This window comes from Schistocerca americana, chromosome 6 (genome assembly GCF_021461395.2).
Source record: "Schistocerca americana isolate TAMUIC-IGC-003095 chromosome 6, iqSchAmer2.1, whole genome shotgun sequence".
Lineage (NCBI taxonomy): Eukaryota > Metazoa > Arthropoda > Insecta > Orthoptera > Acrididae > Schistocerca > Schistocerca americana.
Genome location: NC_060124.1, coordinates 339249922 through 339269404, shown reverse-complemented (window position 1 = coordinate 339269404; position 19483 = coordinate 339249922). Strand labels below are relative to the sequence as shown.

The window sequence follows — 19483 nt, the reverse complement described above, 5'->3', positions numbered from 1 at the left end:
TGGCATGGCATTTCAACATTTTAAGCCAATTGAAACCCAAGGGCTTTTCATGTAAATTCAGGGTTGGTTTGTTACTGAATGAAGACATAGTAAGATTCCCTAGATAAAATAGAAGACAAGGAAGTGTAAGACAAACAACTGAAGGGTTTTGGATATATTTGATCTCTACAGGACTTACGAAACAGGCAAAAATGAACTATCAGACTGGGATGGGTGGGTGTGGGAAGGGAGCATATCATCGACATTAAACTACTTGATTAAAACATTACTGAATAGAAAATTTTCCTCTTCTTTTACAGCAACATCTCCAACTTACAAGGAGACCATACGGAATGGCCTCCTCCAATTTTCTGCATACTTTCAGGGTTTGAATGTCAGTGCAAAGACTTTAGTTTCTCAGAGCAGTAAGATGCAGTTTTTTTTTTAAAACGAAGCTCAACCTGAACATTAAGATTTTCGAGCACTGCTAAGTACAAACAATAAAGTCACTGGTAGGAATCTCACCTACAGCAGCTTTTTGGCTTTTATTTAAATTTCACATTTAAAAATGAATGGAGATATTAAAAATACTGAATCATAATTCTTTAATAAACGAGATATGCACACTTATAATACTGAGCACTCTAGAAATAAATTATTTACTTTTCTGTTTGATGTTTTATACCAAATTATAAAATAAATAATATAAAGCTGCTGCTAATGAGATTCAAACCAGTGACTTTAGTATTATTAGACATTACTCTACATTCACAGTTACTGATCGCATTGTTAGTACACTTGAAATGTTTTAGACTTGACAGCAGTTGGAAATATAACCTTCAAACTGATTTTTTGGAATTGAATCATACTGCTTTAGGGAACTGATATCTGATCCTTCAGTTTCTAATCTTACAAATATGAAGAACATCAAAGAGAACCAGACTAACGTACTTTGTTAAATGCTCTAACCCTTTCAGATCTACTATCACACTACATCTATCATTATGATTTTCCGCAACGGCTCAGATGTCGGATGATGTATAATGGATTTCCATTACTGTGTTTTCCATCCGCTCCATTGTTGGAGTGTGCTAGGTGAACAGCAGCACTTGAAATAAAGATGTGTAACTCCAAGTGTGTTGCATTCTAACATTTGTGGTAGATAATAGCTGGTAGAAAACATGTGATGATGATATTGCCAGAAAGGCCCCTCGAAGACACTAAGCATGAAGGAGAATTAAGTGATCGGAAGAAATTTTGCACTCTGGTCAGTGATATAAGTTCTAGCGAACCAGACTCTACTGATGGAGTGAAAGTGATGAGGATACACAACCTGTATCAAGTACGTGTAAGATATCACGATGGCAAGGGTGATTTCATGAAGTTTGCTTTTCCTGTCACACATCAAGGTTTCACCATTCCTCATGGTGTTTGACCAAAATGCAGACTGGAACATTTCCAACTCTTCTTTACTGACAATCTTATTAGTGACATTGTGAATACTACAAATATGTACACTAAAGGAAAGATAAAGAAAGTCACTCTGCCTACAAAACACTATAATGTCAACAAGATAAGGAAAAGTATAGATTGGTACCTACCATAAAGATGGCACACTAAGTTGCAGACAGGTAGAATGAGAAGACTGCATTCCAGTCCAAGCTGCTGGAGACAGCAGTCATGGTGTCATCTCTACAGTGAACAGTAATCCATCCTTTTCCTTATAATGTTGATATTCCAACTTAAGAGTTTCCATTGTTTGAAAACACTGTGTGGCATTCATGGAGAAATGTTCCATTGGATTAACTGAAGGCTTTCCCTGGTATAATATTGAACTTGGCCTTGAATTTGAAGGCAGAATTAGTTAACAATTTCACGTAAGACTGGCTAGAACAAACTCCATTTTTCAAAAACGTTTTCTCTCATCTCCATCTATTTTTGAGGTGATTTTTAAAACTTTTATAACTACCCCCATATATGTTCCTTATTCAGAGATTAAGGTTTAGTTGGGGAAGGATCAAAAGATTGGGAAAGGAGTGAGCAGTTGACTAAGACCAAATGTCAAATGGGATACATCTATTTCCTTATATGTAGACCACTGGGAGAAAACCTAAAAAAACTGTGGACAGCACAAAAGGTTATTTCAAATCCATGGAAACATTGGCTGTACATGAATTAACACATGTATCATTTATGAAGCAGGACCATTTAGTGGGCCTCAGCTCTATCTCACAGTGCGACCTTTAAAGGAGGAATGCATTATAAGTGTACTGGAGACTACAATCATTGAGGTTTCTATAAGCTGAAGAGAGGGGGCAAACAAAGTCAAGAATAAATGAAACACTTTGATGTGTAGGATTAGGTTTTCTGTTATAGCTCTGAAGCACTCCTCAACCAGAGGCTGCATTGAGAAATTTATTTTAGTTATTCCGAAAGTTGTTCCATGAACCTTCTACCAAACATTTCAGTGTGAATTGCAGAGTAATCATGTAGACGAAGAATGTATCAAAGCACTAGCTGAGTTAACATTAATGTATTTGTGTTCACATCTACATTCCCATTTTTGTGTTAATACAGGTCTACCTAACATCATTTTATTTGCTGATGTTCTAGCAATATGGAAACAAGGACCACTTAAAATTGCAAATCCAGTAGAAATTCTGATTAGTAATTGTCAGTATGATCTGGAAGCATAAGGGGTTGAAGGTCTGTTACACAACAAGTACGTCAGGTTTGGCACACAGTCCAAAACGATTTTTCAGGTCAGAATTAGGACATACAATACAACTGTTCCACTTAAGCAGTCATTACAACATGGACCACAAGTTTTACATAATACAGCTTTTACAAAGCTTAATTAATTTCTCACATTGCAGAGAAATCTACAAGGAAGTATAACATCCATTTTTAAAACAAAAATGGCACTTAAGTAACGAGTTACAAAATGCATGGCAGTTAATGTGAACAAGTACTGAACCAATGTAAAAGAAACAGCACAAAAGATGCTGACATAAAAAGATAAAACAAATTCGGGCTAAAAATTCACAACACTTTAATCAACAACAAGCTAAGAGCTGAACCACATGCCAGCCCTAGTCCGAGGAATGCAGCCATCATAGATGATGCAGTCTCCTGTTCAGCAGCATCCACAACTCTGTTGAAGGAGAAAAAAGAAGATTTAACACAAGAAAAAGCACATACATTATTGACACAAATGATAAACCCTCTTTTTCTAAATTCACACATTGTTCAGAATATATCCAATTAATTGTTTTGCAACTGAAACATTTAATAGCTTCATAAACATATAAAAGTACTTCAATAGAATTTTGTTCTCTCATGTAATTAATTTTAATTGCATGAACACTACATTATTTGCTGAAAGAAGCATATGAAGGTAACTTTACCACATAGCTGTGGACTGCAGTAATACCATTCTCCTACTAACTCCCCCCCCCCCCCCCCCCCTCTCTCTCTCTCTCTCTCTCTCTCTCTCTCTCTCTCTCTCTCTCTCTCTCTCTGTGTGTGTGTGTGTGTGTGTGTGTGTGTGTGTGTGTGTGTGTGTGTGTGACCTGAGAAACATGAAATATTATTTTTTTTTGGGGAGGGGGAGGGGTAAAGTCTCATTGGCAAGAAGATCATTAGACACAACCTGCATCTTTTTTCAAAGGAACGACATCAGTATTTAAATTAATTAATTTATTTCGTAATGGATGGATACGGAGTTGTACCACACTCAATCCAAAAGTGGGCCCAGTGTGGTGACCACAGTGTCATCTCAATCAATCATTTATCTGTGGAATGATTATGCTTGAAAATTACTATTAACATAATATTTTTTTCTTTACACAAGACTTTACGGATAAAATCATACTGCTCCCAAACTCAAAATTGTTATTGACTTACAATTTGTAGCTTGGAAGTATCCCTACGCAGCAAATGTAATTCTTTGATTTTCTATTCCAGGCCACTTACAATAAAATGCAAGGACACTGCATACTAATTTCAGCAGAATAAGATGTTAGAGAAGCACCTCATCCTTAACCTTCTTCTGTAACATACTTCTTATGTTATCTGTCACTTTCCTGTCCTACATAGGCCTCTGTGTTCTCTTGGTTTTTAAATTTCTTTCTCAGAGGTGCTTCATCAGTACATATTCTTGTAATTTATTTATTGAAATTCTACTGATCTAAATGTTATTCATTTAACTACTGATTATCGGAAGACAAAATATTCTAAGTAGTTAGACCTCATCATGTTCCTTTTTAAATTTCTTCTTATGCAGTGTATATTTTGAACCCTGTTCATCTACATCTACATTTATACTCTGCAAGCCACCTAACGGTGTGTGGCGGAGGGCACTTAACATGCCACTGTCATTACCTCCCTTTCCTGTTGCAGTCGTGTATGGTTCACGGGAAGAACGACTGCCGGAAAGCCTCCGTGCGTGCTCGAATCTCTCTAATTTAACATTCGTGAGCTCCTTGGGAGGTATAAGTAGGGGGAAGCAATATATTTGATACCTCATCCACAAACGCACCCTCTCGAAACCTGGACAGCAAGCTACACCGCTATGCAGAGCGCCTCTCTTGCAGAGTCTGCCACTTGAGTTTGCTAAACTTCTCCCAACGCTATCACACTTACCAAATAACCCTGTGACGAAACGCGCCACTCTTCTTTGGATCTTCTCTATCTCCTCTGTCAACTCGAACAGGTACGGATCCCACACTGATGAACAATACTAAAGTATAGACCGAATGAGTGTTTTGTAAGCCACCTCCTTTGTTGATGGACCACATTTTCTAAGGACTCTCCCAATGAACCTCAACCTGGCACCTGCCTTACCAACAATTAATTTTATATGATCATTCCACTTCAAATCGTTCCGCACGCATACTCCCAGATATTTTACAGAAGTAACTGCTACCAGTGTTTGTTCAGCTGTCATATAATCATAGAGTAAAGGATCCTTCTTTCTACGTATTCGCAATACATTACATTTGTCTATGTGAAGGGTCAGTTGCCACTCCCTGCACCAAGTGCCTATCCACTGCAGATCTTCCTGCCTTTCGCTGCAATTTTCTAATGCTGCAACTTCTCTGTATACTACTGCATCATCCGAAAAAAGCCGCACGGAACTTCTGACACTATCTACTAGGTCATTTATATATATTGTGAAAAGCAATGGTCCCTTAACACTTCCCTGTGGCACGCCAGAGGTTACTTTAACGTCTGTAGACGTCTCTCCATTGAGAACAACATGCTGTGTTCCGTTTGCTAAAAACTCTTCAATCCAGCCACACAGCTGGTCTGATATTCTGTACGGTCTTAGTTTGTTTATCAGGCGACAGTGCAGAACTGTATCGAACACTTTCCGGAAGTCAAGGAAAATGGCATCTACCTAGGAGGCTGTATCTAATATTTTCTGGGTATCACGAACAAATAAAGTGAGTTGGGTCTCACATGATCGCTGTTTCTGGAATCCATGTTGATTCCTACAGAGTAGATTCTGGGTTTCCAGAAATTACATGATACGCGAGCAAAAAACATGTTCTAAAATTCTACAACAGATCGATGTCAGAGATATAGGTCTACAGTTTTGCGCATCTGCTCGACAACCTTTCTTGAAGACTGGAACTACCTGTGCTCTTTTCCAATCATTTGGAACCTTCCGTTCCTCTAGAGACTTGCGGTACATGGCTGTTAGAAGGGGGGCAAGTTCTTTCGCATACTCTGTGTAGAATCGAATTGGTATCGCATCAGGCCCAGTGGACTTTCCTCTGTCGAGTGATTTCAGTTGCTTTTCTTTTCCTTGGACACTTATATAGATGTAAGCCATTTTTTCATTTCTGTGAGGATTTAGAGAAGGAACTGCAGTGCTGTCTTCCTCTGTGAAACAGCTTTGGAAAAAGGTGTTTAGTATTTCAGCTTTATGTGTGTCATCCTCTGTTTCAATGCCAGTATCATTCCAGAGTGTCTGGATATGCTGTTTCGGGCCACTTACTGATTTAACGTAAGACCAGAACTTCCTAAGATTTTCTGTCAAGTCGGTACATAGAATTTTGCTTTCAAATTCACTGAACGCTTCACGCATAGCCCTCCTTATGCTAACTTTGAAATCGTTTAGCTTCTGTTTGTCTGAGAGGTTTTGGCTGCGTTTAAACTTGCAGTGAAGCTCTCTTTGCTTTCGCAGTACTTCTGGTGTCACAGGTTAGCTGAACAAACTTTTTGGACCTAATCCTTTTCAATATGTCAAAGCCTCACCTTTTGCTTCACTCCCAAATTCAGTCATGCAGGACCTTCTCTCCTTCTCCTGGTTCCTACAGTGGAAACACTTTTTCGCCACCAACCCTACCAATCAGACACAACCAAAGACCAATGCTGAACCCTGCTTGACTTAGTTCACTCCTCCATCCAACCGTGACCCAATCCCACTGTCTCCAAGTCACGCCCTGCTAACATTCCAGAAATTCTTAACCTTGAAACTTACCTTCACCATCATTCCCCAAATCCCTCAACACGCAAACTAACCTTATATCCACAGAAAGTACCGCATCCACCACATAAAAACTGATCCCCATCTTATAATCCTGACAAAGGCTCCACCAATGTAGTTTTGAACCCAAGGACTATCTGGCGGTAGGACTCTGCCAGCTGTCAGATTCATCCACCAACAAGCCCCGCCACATTGACCCCATTCCGGTCTCTCCTCAAATGCCAAGGCCATCCCAGAACTTCTCTCCTCAGTCTGCCTTTCTCCTCATACCTACCACTCCCCACACTCCTACCTTCTACATGCTTCCTGGAGTTCATAAACCCAAGCACACCAGGAATCCCCATTGTCGCCGCTTACTGTGCCCCCACAGAGAACCTCTGCTCTTTTAGACCAACACCTTCAGCCTGTTACCCACAACCTACCCTCCTACACATAAGATACCAACCATTTCCTCCACCGACACACTACAATTCCTGTTCCTTTACCACATCGTGCCCTGCTCTACACTACTGATGCCACCTCTCTTTACACTAACATCCCTAATGCCCATGGGCCTACCTGTATTGAATACTACCTTTCTCAATGTCCAACGGATTCCAAAAATACAACCTCCTTCATAATTACCATGATCAACTATATCCTCTCCCACAATTATTTCTCCTTCAAAAGCATTACCTACAAACGAATCCGGGGTATGACTATGGACACTTGCATGGGCACCATCCTATGCCAATCTATTCATGGGCCATCTAGAGGAATCCTCCTTAACACCCAGAATCTCAAACTCCCTCATCTGGTTCAGATTCACTGATGACATCTTCATTATCTGGATCGAGAGTGAGGACAAATTACCCACATTCCTCCAGAACTTTAACACCTTTTCCCCCATGTGTTTCCCGATGTTTTGACCTCCACCTCAAAGATGGTTACATCAGCACCTCCGCCCATATCAGACCTATCAACCATCAGCAATACCTCCACTTCGACAGTTGCCACCCATTCCATACCAAGAAGTCCCTTCCATACAGGCTAACCACCGGTGGCTGTCACATCTGTGGTGATGAGTGGGTGGTACCACTCGTAATACAGCGAGGGTCTCATTGAAACCTTCACAAACTGTAATTACCCACCCAACCTTGCACGAAAGCAGATCTTCCGTGCCTTATCCCTCCAGTCGCCCACCACCTCATAAAATCCCACTGTCCAGCCACAGAGAAGCATTCCCCTCATGACTCAGTACCACTCAGGACTGCAAGCAACTGAATCACACTCTCCGCCAACTTTTCGACTACCTCTCATTGTGCCCAGACGTGAGGAATGTCGTACCCATTATCCATCCCAGCCCTCCCATTGTGGTAATCTGCTGCCAACCGAACGCACACGATATCCTCCTCCATCCCAACACAACTCCCATTCCCAACCCCTTGCCACATGGGTCATATCCCTGTAATAGACCTAGATGCAAGACCTGTCCCATACTCTCACCACCACTTACTCCAGTCCAGTCATAAGCATCATCTATCCCATCATAGGCAGGGCTACCTGTGAAAACAATCGTGATCTACAAGCTAAGCTGCTATCACTGTGTTGCATTGTACATAGGCATGACAACTGACAAGCTGTCTGTCCACATGAATGGCCACTGGTAAACTGTTGCCGAGAAACAGTTGGACCACCCCATTTCTGGCCATGCCACCCACCCAACACAATGTTTCTTCATTTCAATGATTGCTCCACAGCCTGTGCCATCTGGATCCTTCCCCCCAACTAGAGATGGGCCGAACTTGTTCATTCCCATGAACTACTTCATTCACTTTACTCTTTGCCGTGAAGCGTTCAAATGAAGTAGTTCATTCATGAAGTACGGAAGCCTGGCGAAGTTGCCCAGTTTGCTGTTCAGCCACGGCTACGCTCGCTTCGCCTCGTTCATACAATAAAGCTTCGTAATACTTCATAATTTTACCAACAAATGGCCGAACTATGCAGTAACAGGCATGCAACGTTTTACTCTCTTACAGTGTCTGAGTTAACTTAAATAGAGGATGGTTGAAGGGGACAAAGGAAAGATAAACAGAGAAGCCTGTCACACATAAAGAAGGTATTACATTTAAACTTGCTCGACATTTTCTCATGAAGCGCCCAAAAAAGTCTTTATCTGACAAGTGAAGTCTTATTTGTTGTATTCATGGACTGAAAACTAGGGCTACCAATGAAATGCAGTCCAATTTTATGTTCTTTTTAAAATTAGTCCAAAATGGAATGAGTATGTTTCCCACTGTCACAAAGTCTATATACCTACATTAAGTAATTATTCAGAAGTTTTCCTGTAGATTTTATTTTTGTTGAGAATAATAACCCTCCAAATTCAAAACGTAAACTGTCAACTGTAATCATTAGTACAATTTCAGGTAAAAGCCCTCTATTTTATTTGGAAAGCAGTTTTGTGTCTGTTCACTCTTATACAATGGTTAGCAACTCGCGATCACGTAAAAGTAGTGAATCTGGAGTTTCTTCGCCGATTTAGGTGATGGGAAAGCAAAGTGCAACTGTTGTTCTAAGTTTATTTCATATAAAGGAGGAAACACATTTAACCTAGCACGTCATGTTCGAGTGCTGCATCAAACAGTGTCAATGTCAGTCAGTCATCTTCCGATATTTATTGGACAAATAACTCAGACAATCCGGAACCAACATCAGCAATTGCCAGAAACGAACAGCAGTCGGTGCCAGAAAATAACAGTATAACTTCATTATCAGACAGCAGACATCAATATCATGGAACATTACCTATGTATTTTCCGGAACCTCTTTCGAATAAAAGAAATCAGGAGATAGATTTCGCACTTCTGGAGACTGCTGCAAAGGATTATTTGCCCTTCAACAGAGTGGAAAGCAAACATTTTCAAAGTTTTGCAGGCGAATTGAATGGTGCTTACAGAATGCCAGCTTGGAAGACCATTTCAAATACACTACTACAACAACAGTACGCCACGATGAAAGAAACTGTGAGTCAAAATTAATCCTGAGGAAGCAGATGTACTGACAATGGATGGGTGGAACTCAACGACAAATGAGAGTTATTTGTCGGTGACAGTACATTACGTTAAAGACCTGGAGCTGGCATCTTCCCTCCTAGAGTGCTTTAAATATGATGAAGGGCACATGTCAGAAAAACTCTCCGAAGAACTGCGACGTGTCACAAGAGAATGGGGCATTCAAGAAAAAGTCGTGTGTGTTGTTAGCAACAATGCTGCTAATATTGTGGCAGCTATAAGACACTCAGCCTGGAAACACATCCCCTGCTTGGCACACACAGTAATTGCTCAGAATGGGCTTCCGCACATTCAACACATTCTGAGAAAAAATAAATAAATAAATAAATAAATAAAATAAAAAAAATGTCGAATTTTTTAAAAGAAGTTCACAGGCGTGCACGAAACTGAAAAAGATGCAGGAACAGTTAAAAGAGCCAGTTCTGACACTAAAACAAGACACTGTCACAACATGGAATTCAACATGTAATATGCTGTGAAGAATAATCGAGGTTAAGAATCCCCTAATGACAGTTATCACTCTGAATTATCTGGATCTTCCAAATCTGACTGCAGAGGACATTACAAGTGTAACACAAGCCTGTGACCTGTTTAAAGTTTTCAAAGGCTGCACCGAGGAAATGTCAAGTGAAAATGTTGTCACTGCTTCTAAAGTTATACTCCTTAGTCGCTCATTGAAAAAATGGTGTTGCAGGTTTGTTAATAAAACTGAAATTCATGCAGACGTTCAACAGATGGCCAAAAAGTTAGCTGAAGACCTAAAACAAAGATTTTGAAATATAGAGGAAAATTCCATTTCCACAGAAGCAACTTCATTGGATCCCCGGTTCAAATTACATGGTTTTTCTGATAAAAATTCTGCTGAGAAGTGAAAATTAAACCTAATCAGGCACTGTGAGAAATTTGTGTCCAACACATCCACTGCTACTGCAACAATCTCAGTTCCAACCACTGAACCTACTTCTAGTCTCTGGCTCAAATTTTCCACGCTGCAGAGTAATCCACACCCGAGAGCTGCTGCAATAGTGGAAGTGGACAAATATTTACAAGAGCCCCTCCTACAGAGACAAGGCAATCCACTTCAGTGGTGGTTTGAACGGCTGTCAGTATACCCCTCACTCTTTGAACTTGCAAAAATACGACTGTGTGCTGTTGCAACCTCCACGCCGTGAGAAAGTGTGTTCTCGAAGGCAGCAGGACACCTTATAACTGACAGAAGAAATCACCTGACAGGAAAAAAAGTGGAACAAATCATGTTTTTAAACAGAAATCTCTGTACATTCGCCAAATCCGTTTATGTTTATTCATAAATACATATTAATTTTTTTTTTAATTTAATTAGGACAATCCTCAAATTGACATTTAGTGTAATTATTTCAATAATGTGTACGAGATGAACGTTCCTACATGAATGATTATCTTTCAAGCGTGGATTCCATGCATGCTTCAGTTCCGGATTCACAAGGTAAGCATTTTATTTTCATGTTTGCTGTGCGTGCTCACACAGCCAGCCTCTTCATTTGTATCTTTAATATTCATTTGTCTGCAAGCACTGCAAATGGTAGACTACCCGTAGACACGAAGTACAACTGCACAAATAGTCCCCGGGTAATGATGTCAGCACTGCAAGAAGCAGCTGAAGCAGCTGACGCTGCCTTCCCCTTGCCCCTCACCTCCCCAACCCCTCCTAAACCTAACGTTCCCCACAAACACCACACTATTCGTCGACCGGCAGTAGAGGGAGAACTGAAGTGAAGGGAGAATGAGTGACATAGCGACAATGTAGTGGGAGAGGGAGAGGGGAAGCGAGTGAGTGAACTAGAAAAAAGTGTGGAGTGTGCTATCTGTGAAGAGTTTGAAGTACCAGTTCATTGAAATTGAGTGGTTAGTTCACACTTCACAGGAGTGAAGCGTTCATTTGAACGACTCATTCACGAGCTCCCCATCACTACCAGTAACACCAAATTTTCTGAATAGCACAGGTGGGAACTCTCCCTGCAATATATCCTACGTTCCTGTAACCCTCCCAGTCTCAACCTTCATTATTATTTGTCCTTATCCTCTAGCCCTTTCCCTGTTCCCATTCCAGCAATACACAGTCATGTATTCCATCACCAGACCCCTAGTTTTTTTTCCATCTGTCTCCTTTTCCACTAAATGTTTCCCGCCCTCTGTCTAACCTCCTGACTGCACCTAGCTGCCCTGCCCCCTCTCCACCTCATCCCTGTATGCTCCCACAAGCAGCACTTTACCATCACCCACCCCTACACTGCTATCCCTCCCCCTCCCCACCCCTGCGTGCTGCTTACCCCCATCACCCAGTTGCATCTCCCATCACATGCTGCTGCTCGCAATGTGGCCTTAGCAGCCAGACACTGCAGCTACGTGTGTGTGTGTGTGTGTGTGTGTGTGTGTGTGTGTGACCTGAACAAGTTTCATGACGAGCAACTGCTGATGGCACTACCTTGAAGAACAAGGTAAAATTATCTCCCATTTGTCCATAGAGGAGTTTTTCCACTAATTATGGTCATGACTGGCTTTTCAGGTATTACATCCTGCTGCTCCAAATTTTCAAAGCATTTCTGCAAGTTGCAGTATAGTGCAGGAAATTGTTCATCCATAGATAATTTTACAACTATAAAGGGCTTGCCAGCTTTTTGCAAGGAAAAATATAAGCAATATACAAAGCCTTATCAACATATACAAACTTGTTTAATGAGGAGAGGACAAATTTATATGAACACCACTTAGGAAAACCACTGAAAACCTAAAATTGGCATAAACAGAACCATTTGAGGCCAGTGTCACTGTAACAAATGCACAACATTATTATGTAAAGAGTAATATTCCATATTTGCACAGAGATGTATAGAGAAAGGTTCCCCAACAGAAATTTATCACCATGGACAGAACTTTAGGAGATATAGGATTGTTCAAGCCCTGGAGAGTTAGTCAAGTTTCTTGACAGAAATTTTGGGTGATGGTACTAGGTCATGTGGGAGATGAAATGTTAAAAAGCCTGTAGGTGGCATATTTTGAACAATACAGTCACGACAGAATTGGAGGAATAGGAATTACATCCACATAATAAACAGCACATGCAAACAGTGGGTTCAAAAATCATTTTTTGTTTAGAATTCCATTTTGTCAATGGATTTTGTTGTAATGTATGCAATAAGACTGGCAGTTGTCACACTGGATACTTAGTATGAAGCTGTTACTGTAAGGTGTAAGTTGTTAATGTCCATAAAAACTTAAATATTCATTTATGAGAATTAGCTCCAGTATTATGTAGCCTTCTCTGCTATATGCATAATTTTTACTTGAAATATTTGGGGCACCCTGCACAGAATTGTAAATAATTCACAGGTGAAAACTTACACAGTTATGAAACACAGATTGCTACTCTTCGTAAAGATGACTTGTTGAGGCAGATAGGCATAACAGAAAGACCGTTAAACATTGAGCTTCTAGCTCCTACATCTGACATCATTCGCATTGTGAACACTGACTTGTTTAGATGCTTCAGCAATTCTGTGGTATGCCCTTCCCAATTGAATTTATTATCGAGTCGTAATCCCTGAAATTTAACACTGTCGACCTCTTTTATCCTCATATCTTCATATATTATACACATGCTGGAAGGCAGTCTCTTACAGGTTCTGACCTTCATATAGTGGGTCTTTTCAAAGTTTGATCATAGTGAATTAGCTTTAAATCAGTTAGTAGTGCCAGTGAAAATCTGATTAGTAGCCATTTCAAAATCTGTACTTGACTTGCTATTTATTTCAATGTTTGTGTCATCTGCAAACAAAACATACTCAGCATCTGGCAATGCAACAGACGAGAGGTCATTAATCTATACAAGAAAAATCTGTGGACCCAAGACAGAACCTTGTGGAACAGCAAAAGTAATTAATTTGCCATCAGATGAAGACGACTGCTTACTCCACACGTATTTCCCAATGACACCTTTTCGTTTCCTGTTAGTTAGGCAAGAGTCCAATGACACCATAATATTCTAGCTTACTTAGTAGAATGCTGTGACTCACACAATCAAAGGCTTTTGACAGGTCACAGAAAATGCCAGTAGCCTTTAATTTGTTATCTAATGAATTAAGTACATTCTCAGTGTGCGTGTAAATAGCCCTCTCTATACTGGAAGCCTTCTGGAATCCAAATGTGACTGTGACGATATATTATTTGCAGTCGGATGCTTAAGAAGATGCTTGAACACAACCTTTTCAAATACATTTGAAGAAGTCAGAAAAAGTGAAATTGGTAGATAGTTTGACAGTATCTCATTATCCCCCTTCTTGTAAAGAGACGTAACTTCAACATATTTTAGACAGTCTGGAAATGTTGTGCTGATAAGATATTGATTACACAAATAACTTCCAAGACAGAGCCCAACTCACATGTACTCTCTTCGATTAACTTCACTGATATGTTATCATAACCACTCGAGTACTTTGATTTTAAGGATTTTATGATTGATGCTACTTCTTTGGGAGAAGTGAGTGTCACATCCACTCTACTGAAGTTATTTGTAGAGACTGGTCTCAGATACTCCATTATATGATTTACTGAACTTGACATCCCCAAGCTGTCAGTAAGAGAAACAAAATACTTGTTGAAGAGTTTGCAACACAACATGCATTAGTTACCGATATCTCCATTTATTTTTACAGCTATCTTTTCGTCTTCCGTTCTGGCCTCACGTTTCTCTGTCTTCACTATACCCCCATATAGTTTTTAATTTGTTGCCTGATGTAATTATTTTTTTCTCATGATAAAGCTACTTAGATTTCTGGATTACTACTTCAGTATTTTGCAGTATTCTTTGTAATGCATTACAATGCTAATATAAGAGCTGTTCCTACATAGTAGATAGTGTTTCCTTTTTGTTCCACATTATACCTTTATTCCTTGTGTAATCCATGGTGACCTCTGTTTGATCTGAGTTACCTTGAGAGGAAAACAATTTTCAAATGAGGAAGTAACTTTATTAATGAATAATTTGTATTTTCCATTTGAGTAAGAAGTACTGTAAACATTTGTCCACTTCATGTCTTTGAGCAATCTCCTAAAATTCCCAATTTTTGACTGATTTTTTAACCTCCTGTACTCAGGTATAATAGAGTTTATATCTTGACAAGTTTTAACATTTAACAAAAGATGCTGCAAATCATGATCAGAGAGCCCATTTACTATTGGTTTTGTGATATGACTTCTTTCCTCTAGATTTGTCTACAAAGATATGATCAACAGCAGTATCAGAACATTTACATACCCTAGTTGCAAAGTTCACAGTAGGAATTAAATTTAATGACAGTGTTACTGATGGCAACAATTGTTCACTGACAGAGCTTTTCAGTAAATCCAAATTAAAAATCACCAACCACCACTTTTTTTTTTTTTTTTACTGTGAGATGGGACAACAGAGCTTCCAGATTTTTAATGAAGAAGTTTAAGTTTCCTGAAGATGCTCTGTATGTACTTACTATTATAAAGGACTTTTTCTATTTGTACAGGGTGAACACAGAAAAGGAAATCAATACATACTGTACCTTGGAACACATATCAAGGTGATATTTGCCAAATATCCATTTGAAAGACCAAAAATCACCATGAGTATGATGTAATACACATCTGAATTTATAAGCAAAGGCATGCCATGGTGTCTCGGATGGGCATTGCACATCAGAAATAGTGGAATGAATACAACTCTTAAGATGCTGATAAGCCCTATCAGCCACGCACTGCCACGGGGCTGCAACAAAATACACATTTTCAAAAACATGATGAACTACTTACTGTAGTGGTGATATAATTTGAACTTTTTTTTTTAATCTGAGAGGTGTTCTATCATGAAATCCATGTCTTCAGTTATAACCACTGAACTACTTTACAACTACTGATGGTATGTCATCAGTTTGGACACTAGCTCCTACAAAGACATGTTTAAGTGGATAGTAGTATAATAATACATTAAACTTAACAAGAAATGGAAGTGTCTTGACAAAACCAAATTACTAAATTTTTTCACTACATTTGCAATAAAAATTATAGTTTTTATGCAGAAAATACTGCCAAAAGTAGGTAACTTTCCTTAGCATTAATAATATACATGCAACCAAACATTAACAGTAATTTCACACACCCATTTCAAAATTCCAGCAGTGATTCGACCAATGTAATCACACAAACTGAAGATCAAGTAAGCAACCACAGGGACAAAGTAGATATCTGCAAAAAAGCAAATTAAATTTTAGTAATTTTGTTCCATCCAGTAAACTATGAGAATTCACTGAAATATATATAAGATGGAAACAATGGTGACAGAATGTTGATCGAAATAAATTGGGCAATGCTGAGGAAATTAAATTAGGAAATGAGGCACTAAAAGTAGTAGAGGAGTTTTGTTGTTTGAGTGCAAAATAACTGATGATAGCCAATATAAAAGAGAGTCTAGCAGTAGCTTCTGGAAAAGAAAAACCTCTTAACATTTAATGCAAATACACATGTTCAAGTCACATTAATGTGATCACCACCTAAGTTCGACTTCATCATGCAGTAACCACTCAGATAGCATGTGGCAGCACTAGCACTGGATGGTATATAAAGCATGTCAGGGGATGTGGAAAACAGTGCAGTCGTCGTCATAATATGGAAATGGAGAGCTCTATCTGATGTCCAAATGGGCATGATCACTGGCCTTCTGGTCAAGAGGGGGAGTGTTTCCAGAATGTCTAAGTTTGTAAACTGTTTGCATCCCACCATGGTTAAAGTATACAAGGCATGGCAAAATGGTGCTATCAAAAACAAGCATTGAGGCAACTGTGATCCACCATATGCCATAGATGACTAGGGTGAATGATGGATGTGGAGGTGCGTATGGGCTAATAGACGTGCACCTGTTGAGCAACTGACCACCCAGATGAATCAAGGGGCTAACAACAGTGTCTCCTCAGTGACTGTTCAGCAAATGTTGCAGCATACGTGCCTCCGCAGCAGGCATCTGGCTCATGCACCCAAGCTGACTGCTGTTCATCGGTGACGAAGATTGGAATTTGCATACCAACACAGCAACTTGCTGTTCACTGAGTGGCAACAGGTGGCCTTTTCAGACGAATCATGTTACATACATTGACGTGAAATACCAAAGCACACACCCTGCAATAATTGTTGGAAGGGTACAGGAAGGAGGATTGTTTTCTTGGCATTCTTTCCGTTATCTCATCATTCTAAAAGGCACAATGGATCAATTGAAGTATACAGCTATCCTTGGGGTCCATGTGCATGACTGTACCTCAGCATGATGGCATCTACCAGCAGCACAACACAATTTGCCACACAGCTTGCAGCGTATGTGCATGGTTCGAAGAGCATCAGGATGAATTTAACGTGCTCCCTGGACTTATACCCAATCGAGAATCTATGGGACCTCGTCAATCGGGCTGTTAGCACCAATCCTCAACAGAGAAACCTAGCACAGCTTACAATGACACTAGAGTGGGCATCGTTCCACACCCCTGCTGGTATCTATTGGAACCTAACGGACACACTTGCTGCAAGTCTTTTAGTGGTCCACTTTCAGCCTTTTGACATGTGGTCACAATGTGACTGACAGTGTGTATGTTATGAAGTCTTTTCTGAAGGTGTTTGCCTACTTTGCATGAAACTGAAATGTGTACAATAAAGTTCAGACATGAACAGAATAGAAACTTTTGAAATGTGGTGCTACAGAAGAATGCTGGAGATTTGGTGGGTAGATCGGGTGGGGAAATAGTACAGTTTTTTACTATCTGCATTAAGTCAGTCTTCAGACAGAAGACCAATCCCTGACCTAACAGGAAAAATAAGGATGGTAGTCATTAGGTGATAGGCAAAGTTGTCAAAATTTGTATACACAATAAATAAAAATGGTGATTGTTGAAAGGACATTTGTTATCTGTGCTGATATGTAAAGTACTAGAGCTAATTGAGGTATCTAAATAAATTTTTTTTGATGACTGGCAGTTACAATACTTAATATACCAGCACCAGTTAAAAAACTTCTAAATATTAACTCAATATGCTTCTATGGAAAACTTTTCACTGTTACCCAATACATACAACATGATTACCAGATTGTACATTTTTACATACAAACATGGGAACACAAAGTTAGTTCCAACTTTATGAGGTACAAAGAATTTCTTTTTAACAACAAAAACAATTTATTATTGACAAAATTATTTAATTGGATAGATAAAAATATATACTCACCAAGCGGTGGAAGAACACACACATAAAGGACGGTTGTAATTGGCAAGCTTTTGGAGCCAGTTGATGGGGAAGAAAGAAGGGTGAAGGAAAAAGGACTGGAGACGTCTAGACACGGGGTAGATTTCAGGAAAGTCACCCGGAACCACGGATCAGGCGAGACTTACCGTATGGGATGAGAAGGAAAGATTTATCATTGGGCATGACCGTCCCCGCTGCAAGACTTGCCCTATGCACACTCCTACCAACACATGTAATAGCCTTGTAACTGGCAAAACATATATTATCAAAGAGAGAGCCACCTGAGAAACAGCACATCATACACCAGCGCTTGTGTAAACACTATTCGGCCTTCTATATGGGCATGACTACCACCAAATTATTAATTTGGGTGAATGGGCATAGGCAGAGGTTGTATACTGGCAACTCACAATATCTTGTACAGCACATTCCACAACATGACATACATTACCTTGGCACCTGTTTCACCACACACGCCATCTAGCTTCTACCTCCAGACTCCAGTTTCTTAGAACTCCACAGGCGGGAACTAGCCCTACAACATGTCCTTGGTTCTCACCACCCACCTGGCCTTAATTTACATTAATTTCTTCTGTCTCAGCTTTTCTTCTCTGTAACTACTCTTTGCTTCACTCCATTTTAGTTTTCTACATCTTTCATTGTCTTTCTCATCTATTTTTCACCACCACCTTCCCACCTCTGTTATGTACAATGCACTTAGCTTTTCACTCTGTTTAATTCATGCATGATGTCTAAGCAGTAATCTCTGTCTGCATATTACCCTGTCGTCCACCTTTAAGCTCTCAAGTTTTTCCTTCTTATTCTGTATAGTAGGTCTCCCCTGACACCCCAAATCTACCCGTTTTCCTAGACCTCACCAGACCTTTTCCTTCATCCCTTCTGCCTGAAGGAGGAGCCACTGGCTCCGAAAGCTTGCCAATTACAACAATCTTTTGTGTGTGTGTTTGCCGCCAATGGTGAGTAGATTTTTTATCTATCCAATTAAATAAAGAATTTGTTTAGTGTTTTTCAGACCAAAAGACCTTTTTCCTGTTAATGAAGTATGCAGCAAAAGCAAATCTGCAGCACTTACCATTCCAAGCAGAACCATTCCCTTTCTTTGTTGAATTTATAAGGACAGTCACAGAAGGGTATAAAGAAAGGGTCACGAAAAAAGTCATCCACACTGAGAATCCGTACACCCACATCTACAGAAAGGGTACACAAAAGTTAGCATTTGGTTATTACAGCACATATAACTGAGCTACAATGACATGCACATTAATGCAGTAAACTATTGTCTGACAAAGATAAGGTACTCATGTCCCTCATTTTCTAGAAATCTCAGTTAATACAAGACAGATATTCATGAATACCTCCAAGGTATGCTGTATGGAAACTACAAGACATACAAAAAAATGACACACATCAGTAGCTAGAGCATCTCTCTAAGTTTCAATCATGATGAATGCAGTGTGCAGTGGACTATTTTGTACTACACAGCAGTTGCATGAGAATTTTTAGGTAAATCATGCACTCTGTATTGTTGTATCTAACTAGCTTGTGTCTGCAGACAGAAACACAAAGAACAGATTTCCAAAGTCGACTGTTGTCGCACCTTCCGAGGCAATTTCGGTCACTAGCTTCAATGAACTGCACACATGTA

At 39.7% G+C, this 19483-nt stretch overlaps 1 protein-coding gene across 1 annotated transcript in view; it reads right to left on the bottom strand.

Moving 5' to 3' along the window:
* Positions 1–382: 382 nt before the first annotated feature.
* LOC124619439 (equilibrative nucleoside transporter 3) overlaps positions 383–19483 on the bottom strand; it is a 59174-nt gene continuing 40073 nt past the window's right edge. The window contains exons 9-12 of the mRNA XM_047145826.1: positions 18911–19025; positions 15692–15777; positions 15099–15301; positions 383–3133 (exon numbers count right to left, since the gene is read on the bottom strand). Coding sequence (XP_047001782.1) covers positions 3022–3133; positions 15099–15301; positions 15692–15777; positions 18911–19025 — 516 coding nt within the window. The 3' untranslated portion in view covers positions 383–3021. The remainder of the gene's footprint in view (positions 3134–15098; positions 15302–15691; positions 15778–18910; positions 19026–19483) is intronic.